The 15,014-nt window shown below is 37.9% G+C and overlaps 2 protein-coding genes across 3 annotated transcripts in view; one reads left to right on the forward strand and one right to left on the reverse strand.

The window, feature by feature from the left end:
• LOC135214976 (cytosolic endo-beta-N-acetylglucosaminidase-like) overlaps nucleotides 1-11,046 on the reverse strand; it is a 97,341-nt gene extending 86,295 nt beyond the window's left edge. For both annotated transcript variants that reach the window (XM_064249479.1, XM_064249478.1), the window contains exon 1: nucleotides 10,220-11,046. The gene's annotated coding sequence lies outside the window, so the exon portion shown is untranslated. The remainder of the gene's footprint in view (nucleotides 1-10,219) is intronic.
• On the forward strand, nucleotides 5,696-6,037 carry LOC135214710 (integumentary mucin A.1-like). The gene has a single exon (XM_064249041.1). It carries the CDS (start codon nucleotides 5,696-5,698, stop codon nucleotides 6,035-6,037), a length of 342 nt encoding a protein of 113 aa, XP_064105111.1.
• Nucleotides 11,047-15,014: the final 3,968 nt, after the last annotated feature.

Consider the following 15,014-nt stretch of genomic DNA (forward strand, 5'->3'; position numbering starts at 1 on the left):
TTGTGAATAAATAGCCATTTAGAGCGCAAACATAGCTCACCCTTTTATGGTCTTTTAATAGCCCGATGAAAAGGGTGGAGATCGAAACACGAGAACAATTCGTCGCATCTCATCCTAAAATGGGACGTAGCATAACGATGGCTATGTATAAGAATAGAAAGGAAACGGGGAAAGATAAATGTGGGAATTAATGGGGGAGATTTTGAAGAAGGCAAGTTAAAAGGAGTGTTACGTAACACATGCGGGCCACGTCAACGCTGTTACCTATATTTGGCAATGCAGCAAAGGACTGAAGACGAAGATCGTTTAGTTAGGCTTCTCTCTCTCTCTCAGATCGAGTCGTTTTACTACTTGTTTGGTTTGTATGTTTAATCTAAACCACAACGAATATGATCTGCAGCCAGTCTCGCCCGAGAGAGAGAGAGAGAGAGAGATATTTTACTATTCGCTTGCTTTGCCTGTCTTCCCTGAATCTCAACGAATATGGTCTGCAGCAAGTCACCCCCGCCCCCCCAGAGAGAGAGAGAGAGAGAGAGAGAGAGAGAGAGAGAGAGAATCTCACCAAGTGGGTCTGATGTCGTTAGGTGAAAGCACAAGAAGACGTGAATAGAGGATCGCCCCCCCCCCCTCCATCTCCAACCCCCTAAAACGTCATTTATCTACCCCTGAACCCCAGGAAACGCCCACCTCCAGCCCACCACCCCCACTTCCTATTTGTGTCACGGCAGGACCCCGAGAACAATCGCCGAGTGTGATTAATGAGCTCACAGTAAACAAAGCTTCAACAAAGCTCCCTTTGTGAGAACCGCCTCTAAGCTCACAGCTGGGCCAGAGAGCTTAAGTTTGGCAGTATCATGGTCCAGGAGAATCGGCCGCTGTTTGATTGAATAACGATGACTAGGACTGCAGAATAGTTGAAGGGTTGAGTTGAGTTGATTATAGAATTTAGGCCAACGGCCAAGCACTGGGACCTATGAGGTCATTCAGCGCTGAAATGGAAATTGACGGCGAAAAGGTTTGAAAGGTGTAACAGGAGGAAAACCTCAAAGCAGTTGCACTATGAATCAACTGTTAGGAGAGGGTGGAGAGTAAAACGAAAAGATAATATGAAAGGAGGTACAGTAAAAGGAATGAAAGTGGTTGCAGCTATGGACCGAAGCCACGCGGCAAAAACCTTAAGCGGCGCCTACAGTGCCCGGCATGAGGTGCACTGACGGCACTAACCCCCCTACGGAGGATAGTTGAATGGGGTTCCTTCGTCAACTCATCCTGTGTCTGAAGAAGGATGGAATTCCATGTAACTGAGAGATCAATGAACATATTTGTGACATAACAGAACAGTCGCCTCTTGATATAAAATTCAAAATCAACGGCTGGAAACATGGCAAAGAAATGACCGGGTATTAGATGTTACGGGACCGTCACCCATCTATAGCTGGTTCACTTAAGGTAGATTCTTGGATGAGCCCTATGCTTAAAAGACGTTTGTTTGGCGACCGCTGATTGGCTGGTACCGGGAGCTAGGCAGCTCCCAGCCAATCAGAGGCCGCCAAACAAACTTCTCGCAGGCATAGGGCTCACCCAAGAATCTACCTTAGGTGAACCAACTATAGTTATTAGGATGTTCTCATCGCAATCTGAATGGAAATAACAACTGTGTAGTTCGTGCCTTCATGTTGTGTATATATATCAGATTATTAAGTTACAATAACGCCATTATACATTATCGAAGGAATGCTGCTATCAGAATATTCTCTTTTTGTGAAAGGATATATTTCAGTAATATATCCTATACCTTTTATAACAATTTATCAATTTCTTACAATATTGCAATACATCAATACCTCATTTCGTGCAGCAATGTTATAATCATTATTATTATTGAGGTTTGAGGCCCTTACTGACCGGGGAGACTAAAGAAGTATTATTATTATTATTATTATTATTATTATTATTATTATTATTATATTTATATTATTATTATTATATTATTATTATTATTATACAGTAGATGAAACCTATTCATACGGAACAAGCCAACCACAGTTTCCAAAGAATAAGGTGTTTAAGAGGAAGTGAGAGGAAGTAAAGGGAAATGCAGAAAGAAGAGATAACACTTATTAAAATAGAATAAATCAATAAATAGATAAAAATAAAAAAAATGTATCAAAATACGAGAAGAATGGTATTGGTGTATCAGAAGTTATGCCGCAATATAAGTAAATCCCACGTGATTAAAGTAACAGTCACGTAAGTAATTTCGCAAACGAGACCCAAATTACCTTATCTGTTACCTGTCGATCTGAGGCCCTATTAGTAAGGCACGGAAAGGAATTCTCAAAAATGTAATCGTAACACCTTGGCCTTTGGGTGCTCGTCTGCTGAAACAATGGAGCCTCAAATACCACGGGGAAACGTACTTACAATACGAATTCCGGGCGATATAAATTGGCTTATTTGCGAGGTGAAAGGATAGTATATAAACCTTTCAACTACTACTACTACTACTACTACTACTACTACTACTACTACTAATGCTGCTGCTGCTGCTACTACTACTACTACTTCTAATAATAATAATAATAATAATAATAATAATAATAATAATAATAATAATAATAATAATAATATAATAATAATAATAATAATAATAATATATATGAAGGTAGGAGACCATTCTCAAACATGTTTTGTAAAGTGGAATTGATTTTATATATGGTCTTTTCAATTCTTCTTATTATTTTCTTCTCATCAGGGCTGATATTCGCTAATAGCTGGCCGATGTTCCTTAACCAGAGTATGAACATCAGCCAGCTATTAGCGAATATCATCCCTGATGAGAAGAGAATAAGAAGAATTGAAAAGATCATATATAAAATCAATTCCACTGATGCTGCCATCCTCTTTAACATAATAATAATAATAATAATAATAATAATAATAATAATAATAATAATAATAATAAAATCTCCTGGAAAAACAATCTGCGCAATAAAAAATCCACGATTGTATAGCAAACTATGTTACTGTGCAATATAGGTATGCAAGCATAGACTTTCGAACACCTTGTTCCACAGGTGTTGGAAAGTCTTTGCTTATATAGTTGTGGATTTTCATTACACAATAATAATAATAATAGCAGGAAAATACTACTTTCCTAATAAGAAGAAGAAGAAGAAGAAGAAGAAGAAGAAGAAGAAGAAGAAGAAGAAGAAGATGGGATATGCCAGTGGAAATCGTACCCATAATCATAGGAGCACTAGGCACGATCCCAAGATCCCTGAAAAGGAATCTAGAAAAACTAGAGGCTGAAGTAGCTCCAGGACTCATGCAGAAGAGTGTGATCCTAGAAACGGCGCACATAGTAAGGATGGACTCCTAAGGAGGCAGGATGCAACCCGGAACCCCACACTATAAATGCCACCCAGTCGAATTGGAGGACTGTGATAAAAAAAAAATAATAATAAATAAATAAATAAAATAATAATAATAATAATCATAATGAATTTAATAATAATAAATAACATGGAAAATTAAAACTACTTTCCTAATAATAATAATAATAATAATAATAATAATATATACTTAATATATATATTATATAAATAATAATAATAATTCCAGCGCTAATGCAAGAGGAATTATTTCATGGTCCTTAGGTAACAGCACAGAAGTATAAAGAGTGAGCCTGTCTGAATGACTAAGGGCTCTCCTATTCAGTAAACACCTACTCACTTATTCACAAGTTCCTGTGGATGCTTGCTTGCTTGCATGCATGTATGCTTATGCTGTATGCGCATGTATGTTTAATTATTAAGATACTCACATGCATATACATACACACATACGTATATATATATATATATATATATATATATATATATATATATATATATATATATATATATATATATATATATTTATTAATATAATATATATATTATAAATATATAATTCCTCTTGCAGTAGCGCTGGTATTATTATTATTATTATTATTATTATTATTATTATTATTATTATTATTAGTTATTATTATTATTATGAAGTTGTATTGCTTATTATAATTATATATATATATGTGTATGTATATATTATATATATATATATATATATATATATATATATATATATATATATATATATATATATAATGTAGTGCATTTGCGCGCATGGGAGTAGCAAGTTATTCTTGGAAATATATAAAACAAAATCAGTTCTTCCTGATAAATGACATCATACTCACAAGCGAATACGTATAAAACCAATACATAAATTCTGAAGACGTGTGCTCAACCCACAGCAAAGTAATCATTAATACATCATCCATTTCTCCAAGATTCATTCCATCTCAATCGTACCTGACACACTAAAAATTCCTTCACTTTCGGCAGACCAGGAGGATCCCATCATCAAGAGACGAGCGCGTATCCTGCGCTCTCCCCAAAATCACGTACCACTCCAGAACCGGCCCATATACAGATATGACGTCATCATCATCATCTGGGAGGAGGCAAGTCTGCCCCAATATGGCTCGCTGGACAGATTAGCATAATCTTGTAAGCGCAGGTTCATTAAGTCAGTTTTGGGGGTTTTTGAATGATAACGTTAATTGACAAATTTGTGGGTGCAGATTCAATTGTCCGCGTTTGGATTCGGTTTATAAAGTTCCTTATTGCAGTAATTAACACGATGATAATAATTTTGCATATTTTGCAATATCTGCCACTTTTTGGGAACTGTTGCATGGAATTGGCACAATGCATTTGCAGTGCGTATAATTTGAAAACGGAAGTTGAATCATAGTTTGATGACATACAACTTGTAGAATGTAATTGCATATGGATCAGGGCGAAGAAAAAATCAGGAGAGAGAGAGAGAGAGAGAAGAGATGAGAGGAGAGAAGAGAAGAGAGAGCATTCAATTACAAAACATTTATGAAATCCCAGGGTACACAACTTTATTATATGAGAGAGAGAGAAGAGAGAGAAGAGGAGAGAGAGAGAGAGGGAGAAGGAGAGATGGAGTTATTACAAACATTTAATGAAATCCAAGTTAATACAAGTATAGCAGAAGAGAGAAGAGAGAGAGAGAAGAGGAAGAGAGAGAAGAAGAGAGAAGAGGAGAAGAGGGAGAGGAGAGATTAATACAAACATTTTATGAAATCCAGGTAAACAAAGTATATCGGGGAAGCAAAGAGAGAGAAGAGAGAGAGAGAGAGACGGAGACGAAGAGAGAGAGAGGATTAAGGATTAATAAAACATTCAATGAAATCCAGGTATAACAAAGATATTACAAGGAGAGAGATAGAGAGAGGAACGAGGAGAGGAGGAGGAGAAGAGAGAGAGAGAGAGAGAGAATCACAACAACTATACAACCTCGATACTGGGGGAGGGGGAGAAGGTAATGTTTTCACTGGGCAAGAAGTATAAACGAGGAAAGCAAACAATGATGAAAGTGATGATCGAAGCCACATCCCTGACAGCCAGCGACCATCACGAGTGCTTTCATAATGGCGATGGAGAGACAAAGAATAAATAAAGAGATAAATCACGGCGAACGCAAACAAACGCGGATGACGTGTTTACACAGGAGGGAGCGAGAATAAAAAAAGCAATGTTTGATTTTGTCCGCGGTGCTAATAAATGCGTCGTCTTCATTGACAGCGAAAGGAAGAATAATTGTTTATTCATCAAAAATGTTGCCTTTCAATTACGAGGGAATGTATATGGCGTCAGTCTGCCTGAAACGCTTGAGGGGAGGCTATTACCAAACGCTGCAAGATATCCCACAAAGAACTAGTACTACTGCCGCCCCACGAAGAACTAGTATTAATGCCACCCCACAAATAGCTAGTACTAATGCCGCCCCACAAACAACTAGTACTGATACTGCCCCACAAACAACTAGTACTAATACTGCCCCACAAAGAACTAGTACTAATACTGCCCCACAAAGAACTAGTACTAATGCCGCCCCACAAACAACTAGTACTGTACTGCCCCCACCAAACAAATTACTAATACTGCCACAACAATAGTACTAATACTGCCCCACAAAGAACTAGTACTAATGCCCGCCCCACAAACAACTAGTACTAATGCCGCACCTGATTCCGCCACCGCTGAAGTAAGAAGAAGCAAGTAAGGAGCAAGAAGAGGAGGAGGAGACCTTCGTTGGACTTGTACATAGCTCACGCCCCCTTTCCTGCCAACCAAAAGTCTCTTCCGCATTCATTTCGTCCGCTTACTTCAGAGCACATGAGGAGAGCTATCGTCCCAAACCGACAAATGAATATACTCCTTATCGTCCATCATGGGACTAGAAGTGTCCCAGACAACCTCCCTCCTACGCTATCTACCCACAAAAAGTCGTACACACACGCATCCTCCTACAACAGGTCAAAGGTGACACCGCAGACCCACGCATGCACGCAGGCACACATACAAACAAAAAAATTTAAAAAGGTGGAGAGAGAGAAAAATGCTACATATTGTACACGCTCACGGCGAGGCCACTGAAGCCGTGGAGAAGAAAATACTCCTACAATCGCACAAAATAGACCCATCTGCCTAAATCAGCGTTTCATTAAGTGCATAGGCCTAATGTTATACTGAATTGAATCCCAAAACATTCACGACTCGCATACTCAGTCAAAATAGACCCATCGCCCTAAATCAGCGTTTCATTGAAGTACAGTAGGCCTTAATGTTATACTGAATTAAATCCCAAAACATTCAAGGCGAGCTATCGATTGTTCGTTAAATATTTACACTTCATCCAGGTGGACTGAACCATCCACACTTCCAATAAGAACATAAAATGCACAATTGTTTTTTTTTTTTCTCTCTCTCTCTCTCCGAGGCGGACGCCTCTCCTCTTTCCACAGCGCGTATGAGCTGTCAAATCGACGTCGTAATTAAAGCTTATATACTCGCCTCGCCCAACTCCAAACGGATCTCGACCTAGACAGTGACTAAACGTGTAGTTCCCTGCGTATTAAAAAAAATGAATGATTCTTTTGCTAAATCTTTTATGTTAGGGTAGGTGCTTCATAATTTCCACATCCTCTTTTTTGTGATTCATTGCTTACGCGAATATTTTTGCAAGTCTCGAATTAAGTTTCAGCCCTTCGTAACTTTTTTTTTTTTTTTTTTTACTTTCAACCATCAGTGATACAAAACCTTGCGTCTGAACGAATGAAATATAAAAACCTTCATGACGGATGAAACGCAGATCTAACGATTATTTGCTATAGTAAAACTTTTAAAATCATTAAATTCATTCAACCAATGTTTGATTATTTTTAGGAGACGGGAACATATGCGAGATATAAGTTTTGTTTTCAGCATCGCACATTAATAATGACTACAAAATGATAATAATAATGAAACGGAGATATAAAACCTGAGTAACAGTGCAGTTACTCTCTTGCGCATTTGGTATTTTTTTAAGCCTACAATCATTTTAACCCTAACAACAATAATTTCCGCACTTGTAACACTAATTTGCAATCCCAGCTCCTTGACTACATCTAAAGAAACTGAAGTAATTTTACACGAATCATATTAATTTTTAAGCCAGTATGCTCATACGACTTCGTCTGGTGATTTTAGTACATAACAGCTTTTCATCTGCAAATGCCATGAAAAGGATCTAAGTTTTAGTCAAGTTTAGTCCAAAAAATGTTTTGAAACAACTTTTCATCGGGTCATCTTTCTGTACAATAATACAGAAGAAGAGTTATGTCTACAAGCCATCATACACGTATATAAAACATCTTATGACAGACGCTCAAACGTTAAGACGCCTGAGTATTGTTGTACTAGTTACATCCAAGACTTGATCAAACCACATTTCGGTGACTTAAGCAAAACAGAAACTGAACATTAAAAGCGTTCCCTGCGGACGCAACCACTGGCTACAGTGCTCGTGGGGTATCAACTATGGCTTACAAACTAATGAACAACCTACAATTACCGAGTCTGAGATGCAAGCCAGGCTAACAAAGGTGGATTTCCCTTCGCGGATGCAGCCCTGAGCTTACTTAATTAACAATGACTAATTGCGTGTACCTGGGTTGCTATTCGGTCTCATTACCGTGGTGCAGAACACTGAAAAACAGAGAACAAATTAAAACACTATACAGCCTGGTTTTGTTAAGATGGCTATCACCTTCAGTCGACGTGTGTTAGGCTAATAATTGGTTGTGCTAACTGCATATAAGCATATGGATGACATCATAGGCAAGACACAGTAGCCGTTCATTTAATTATTTTCTTTTAAGGAGAGAGAGAGAGAGAGAGAGAGAGAGAGAGAGAGAGAGAGAGAGAGAGAGAGAGAGAGAGAGAGAGTTAGCCTATCCAGCCGAACTGGTTCGTCACACTGGAGAAAGTGGTACACCAGTTTACCTCCCTCGAGTGATAATAAACTTAAGTCTAATGTATAAGTTACTTTGATTTCAGCATCTTAAGCTGGGTCGAGATATAACGTTCATGAACAGTAACAGTTAAATAAAACACTATTCTTAATCATTTGCATATGCAAATCATTTAAAATGTTTCGTTAGCGACGACAAAATATGGAATAACAATGAACATACGTCAAAATAGCTACATCTGTCCACAGTCTTTTTAGTTCTGTTTTCTTAAGCACTATTAATTTAAAAATAGACACAACTTACAGACATTTAACGATTTATTCGCGATGTTCCAACTAATAAAATAAGGGGAGGGAGAGATACTAAAATGGATATCGAAAGGTATAGGTGGGCCAAGTTAAACGACAAAAATCAGAGCTAAATTGCACACGATGAAACAATTAAAAACAAGTACTAACCGATTTGCAAACAATTCAATCAAGACTCGATTCTATCTGCTCGCAATTACTCTGGCGATTACATGGCAACTAACCACTTACGCGGCTTGAACTAAAGTAAAAAGATGTTTGGAAGGCTTCCACACAAGGTCTGTCTATGTCAAAGTAGCGATAATTTGTAGTTGAGAGCTGTTGCTGAGATAACTATTGGGTGCGGCTCGAGTAGACCGAAATGAACTCGAGGCCTCAACTCTATATAACATACTCCTAGACTAAGGACGGGTTTGCCACGCATGTAGTACAAGTAATATGACGCATAGTTTAATCATTCGTGCGAGAAAAACGAATCATCTTTTTCATTCATTGTAACAGTTACCATCGTCGAGGATTATTCGCGATTTATGAAATGTCAGCGAGGGAATTAGTATGCTCTGCATGTCCATAATGGAGCGTAAATGACAGTGTTCGTCAGTCACGTAACTCTCCCGAGGGCTCGGTCGTGGGGAGAAGAAAAAAAAAAAAATGCCCGAAGAAACCTCTTCACAACTGTAATTAGTTTGGATACAGAAGCATCCTACGAGGCCCAAGAAAATCAATTACGGAAAGAGCGTGCAAAGGTTTTCGTTTGTTTGTTTGTGTTTAGCAGTTTCTTGATTGTATTACTTTCGATTTTAAACAGGTAAGCTTGTTCTGATCACGGTAATAGACCTTGGTTCCAATGTTCTACCTGACTGACACCTAAGGATTTACGGTATGTTGGTTGAATTCTACAGAACACCTATAGGCCTATGGCTTGCGTTACTATTTCCACATACAAACATAATTTCATTTGATGGTCTGTGGTATCTGCGGTTTGTGAAAACATGTACGTATGGCTGTACAGCATACCTTTCCAACCTGGTGTATCGGAGTCCACTAATGACCAAAGAAATCGTGTGACAACTACATAGGCTGATCCCCCAATATCACAAGTGCTTTATACGAAACTTAAAAAAAGTCACTGAATAGACTTTACGGTCAGGAATTTCATTTTTTATGTACTTTTTTTGGTAGATCTAGGATACTTATTCGCGGCGGCCTAGACTATGGCAGTTGCGGGTTTTCTATGCAGTTTTACCTACTGAACAAGAATTTTAAGTAATATTAAATCGGACGACTGTAATTAACACCCCAGGGGCCAGTACTAAACACGGCGATATGCATTGGACGCCCCAATCCCTATGGATGTCGTATCCGCGGTTACGTTCCTTGCAGTCCGTGCGGACTGCTTCTGTAGAAATACCGCCGTGTTTAGTACTGGCCCCGGGGGTATTAATTACAGTCGTCCGAATAAATATTACTTAAAAATTCTTGTTCAGTACCCTAGATCTACCCAATACCAAGCGTTGAAAAGGGAAAACCATACCTTCCTGCTAGCGAGATGGCGGGAAATCCGATGGACCACTGGCATATATCCCAAGATGGCGAATGATCCTGTTTACAACACTATACGAATCGATATATAAGAATATATATACAAATGGTGACATTCCCAAGCACTTCTTGTCACATCAACTGCGTAAGAATGTAAATAATTTTCCGTTTATGGCAAAAGACCTTACGGTATCCTCTTGGACAGTATTTGGATTGTCCATCACCCAGAATGTCTGGCACTCTTGGCACGAAATCCTTTTGACTCTTACTGAACTGTAGGCCTTCTGAGTGTCAATAGGTCACGAAAAAGATTGAAAATCCAAGTGGGTAGGAGTTGTATATGAGTTGTATGTTTTAAACTGTTTCTTGGCCGTATACCCAACAACTCTACATTTTCCAATATCGTGAAACTATACTCCAAAGACAAGTGGTGTTTTACACACTACCTATTTAGCCTAGATAGTTGCATACACTTGTCATAAATCCACATGAAACTTGAGAAAGCAAGGCTAGTAATGATGAGTTTATTATTCCAGCAAACGTATAATGATAAGCTTGATAAAGTATATATCTCACTACTGACATTTTCTCACTTATGCCTCTTGTTGTCACTGACGCCTTATCCATAGGCCTATCCTACTCTGCTTTTCGAGGAGTCTGCCCTGGGTTAAATGCTGGCCAGTTCTGGGTGGATTTTAGCTAGACGGCGCACACACCATGATAACCGTTTGTTAAAACGTCCTTTCAGCGAAGGTATTTGCACTTAAATTAATTCTAGGACTCTTCACTGGCTTCTGGAAAGCAGAGCGTCTGATTGACTTCACCGAAGGAGGTTATAAAGACAACTGACTGTCCGTGCACGGTAGGTTCTGGTTTTTTTATTATTTATAAAATGGAAATAATGATATATTTGCTATTTATAATTCTTATTGTTTAAATATACTATTAAACTTACGTGAATTTGTATTTATCTAGTTATATAAAACGTTCCCCTCGTTTGATGCTCGTTTGACTATGACTTTGAACGTAAACAAATACGTCTGCTCTGTGTGTGATGAGTTGTAAGGCTCCCTGTACATGTCCGTAATATATTACAAGTGCAGTTTTATCGCCCCAAAGCCTTGAGTCTAGAGAATGTATACAACGATAGTCTGTGCTTGCTGTATATCACCATATTCTGGACATTACTAAATCGACGTTTCTTCTGAAACATCAATGAACTGTCATAGGCCTAGGTATGTTACTGTGTCACATTTTGAACCATGCTAGGTATGACAATTGTAATTATAGCTAGGTGTTATTAAACGACGTGGGCTACTTAAAATGGGTGAAAACGAAATGAAGCACTATAAAAGGCTACGCAACATTCTTAGGTACAAATAAATAACCAGTGGCTTAGCCTAGACTAGCAGGCAAGTGAAAAACTTTTGGTGACGCTAACCTACCATAGGCTATGTTTACCGATGTTGATACGTTGGCCCGATGACTAGGGCTATTAATTGAAAAAGTTAGCTTGGTGTGATGGATTAATTACTTACCAGCGTTGTAAACACTTTATAACAATTTCTGGTTGCTTATCTTGTACTTTAGCCTATGCATGGTTTACGTTGATTATCCTTCTTGGCATTTAACAGTAAATGTAGGCTAGTCGGAAACTATATTTTTGGTGTGGGAATCATAGTGAAAATCAAAAATGAATCGGTAGCTTTAACAATATATAAGTGGGATCCAAAAAAAAAATATATATAGTAGCTGGCCGAAATTTGGTAGACATGACTCATTAACACCTCAAGGTTACTAACTATACTCTGTTTTTTTTCATCTGTCCATCCGCCAGTGGTGTTTTTGTATGGTAACACTGCGTCCCGGGCTTGAAATAGTTACGCTGTGTAAGTTTGAGGTAAATAAAGGATATCTGGTTGTACATTTGCAACTGAAAAGTGTTTTAATAATTTACTGTATGCGAATTACACCGTTAATATTCGAAATAGAATATTGTTATTATTGTCGAATGTAAGCTGCCTTTTCGGGGTGGCGAATGGAACAGCCAGACGCAAATTCCATCAAACAGATGCTAAACCAAGTTACGTCATATCGTATCTGGCTGAAACGCACTTTATAAAAATTAACAGTACATACTGATATACTTCGTATAATGAAGTAATACGTTGACATCTTGCCGTAGTGAACAGCGAGAGAAGCAATTTTCCCGCCACTGCGTCTGGCTGTTCCATTCGCCCCCCCGCAAAACCCCCGGGAAAAGGGCTTACGTTCAAACAATAATAAGACAATAACCTATTTCGAATATTAATGGTGTCAATTCGCATACAGTAAATTATTAAAACACTTTTCAGTTGCAAATGTACACCCAAATATCCTTTTATTTACCTAAAACTTACACGTAGCGTAACTATTTAAAGCCCGGGACGCAGTGTTACCATACAAAAACCCCACAGCCGGATGGACAGATGAAAAAAAACAAGAGTATAGGTAACTTAACAGGATGTTGCATCGTACCTGACCAGTGGGACTTTGTCTATCTGTAGGTACCTTCTTACCCATGCCTAAAAAATACACTGATAGTACTGACAGGCTTACATCCTTGAAAGTACTAGGCCATCAGGTTTCAAGTAATTAACAAATATGCACAATTCTCATTAGGGTAGAATACGAAATGGCTTTAGGCCTATGGGTTACCCCTTGATTTTAATAAGTCTTCACGTGATAGGCCAGACATCAGGAGAAGTTTTATCATGGTTTTTAGTGCCAGAATGCAAATGACTTTACTCATAGGTCATCATTGGATGTTTAGGTCCATTAAAATTGTAAACAAATGTACCAGGTTTCAAATAAAGCTAGCATAGACCTAGCACTACAGTATAGTCCATCACTTACCATATCCTGGATAGAACGACTGTTGAAATATAAAGGAAAGTGAACCTCCTTTCTGAGGGCATTTTCAAATAGTATATATTGAAGGCAGCACTTCGGTTGAGATTTCAGTAGCCCATGTTCCTTATTTGACATCCTTATAGTTGAATCATTTGAAGAGTATCTACTACTTGTGAACAGAAAGAACATAAGGTCAAAGGTTCAGAGTGGTTGCACACTGATCATCTAACTTGAACCTCACACCTCTTACATGGTAGCTGTAGGAACATGAACATGTAGTGATTAGATGGAGGCTAGGTTAGGTTAGGTTAGTTTGGCTTAGGTTTGGTAATAATATAGTAGACAGTTGAGTCTAGGGTTGGACAAAGCAATGCTGTATGTTAATGCCATATAGGCTGGGTTAGGATTTATAGGTTTCAAATGATATTGTATTCCCCTTTTTGGGGGAAACTTATATTATATATATATATATATTTATATATATATATATATATATATTATCTATATGTTATAATATATATATTATAGATATATATATATATATATTTATATATATAGTATATATATATATATGTACTATATTATATATATATATATGCATATACATATGCACATATATATATATTATATATATATATATATATATATATATATATATATATATATATATATATATATATATATATACTATATATCCTTGATAAGGGTTTTGAGTGCAGAGTAATTCAGATAGATTTTAGTGCTGCTTCTGACTTAGTAAATCACAAGGCACGTATTTATCCACTTCAGAATCTTGGAGTGGGTGCATATGTTGTATGATTACTTCATGATTTCCTTACAGGTAAGCAGCAGCCAGTTGCTGTGGGTGGGATCTTAAGTGAACCAAGACCTATTGTGTCTGGAGTTCCACAGGGCAGTGTTGTTGGTCCACTGTTATTTTTAGTGTGTACAAGTGAGATGGTTGTTGGGCTTGGAAGAAAAGATTGTTTAGTAAGCAAGCGTATACTAGAACCTGCAGATGTCACACATTCTTTTGTACATATATTTCCATTCATATTAATGCTATGTTCAGTGTATCAATCTTAGCACAAGCATTACAATGTCAGCATCCCAGCTATATGTGTCAAAACTTCATTTGTGTGTTGTATATTGATTCATGTACAGCTTTCCATCCTCCAGCAAATTTGAGTATGCTCTAACCTCAGTTTTGTTCTGTTTGTAGACGCAGCCTGTTACACACAGTATAAATACACCTTGGTGTAAATGAGTTATTACGTCCCCTCCTTCATAAATGTATTTGCTCAGTAGGGGGATAGTGCCGTCAGTGGACCTCATGCGTTGCACTGCAGGCATTATTTTAGGTTCTTTGCAGCGTGCCTTCCTTAGGCCTCTAGCTGCAACTACTTTCGTTCCTTTTTACTGTACCTCCTTCCATATTATCTTTCTTCATCTTACTTTCCACCCTCTCCTGATACTTGATTCATATATGCAACTGCTTTGAGGTTCTCCTTTTGTTACACCTTTCAAACCTTTTACTAAGCGCCTCAGTGGCGTAATCGGTTTGGTCTTAGCCTGCCACCTCTGTGGCCGCGAGTTCGATTCTCGGGCATTCCACTGAGGGGTAAGATATGTGATATGTGTATTTCTAGTGATGGAAGTTTACTCTGGACGTGGTTCGGAAGTCACGTAAAGCCGTTGGTCCCGTTGCTGAATAACCACTGGTGGTTCCATGCAACGTAAAAACACCATACAAACAAACAAACAAAACCTTTTATTGTCAATTTCCATTTCAGCGCTGAATGACCTATTAGGTTCCAGTGTTTGCCCTATGGCCTAAATTCTATATTCAACTCGACTCGTTAATGTATTTGTGAAATTAATGACATTTACAAAGC

The sequence above is a fragment of the Macrobrachium nipponense genome, chromosome 46, assembly GCF_015104395.2.
Source record: "Macrobrachium nipponense isolate FS-2020 chromosome 46, ASM1510439v2, whole genome shotgun sequence".
Classification (NCBI taxonomy): domain Eukaryota; kingdom Metazoa; phylum Arthropoda; class Malacostraca; order Decapoda; family Palaemonidae; genus Macrobrachium; species Macrobrachium nipponense.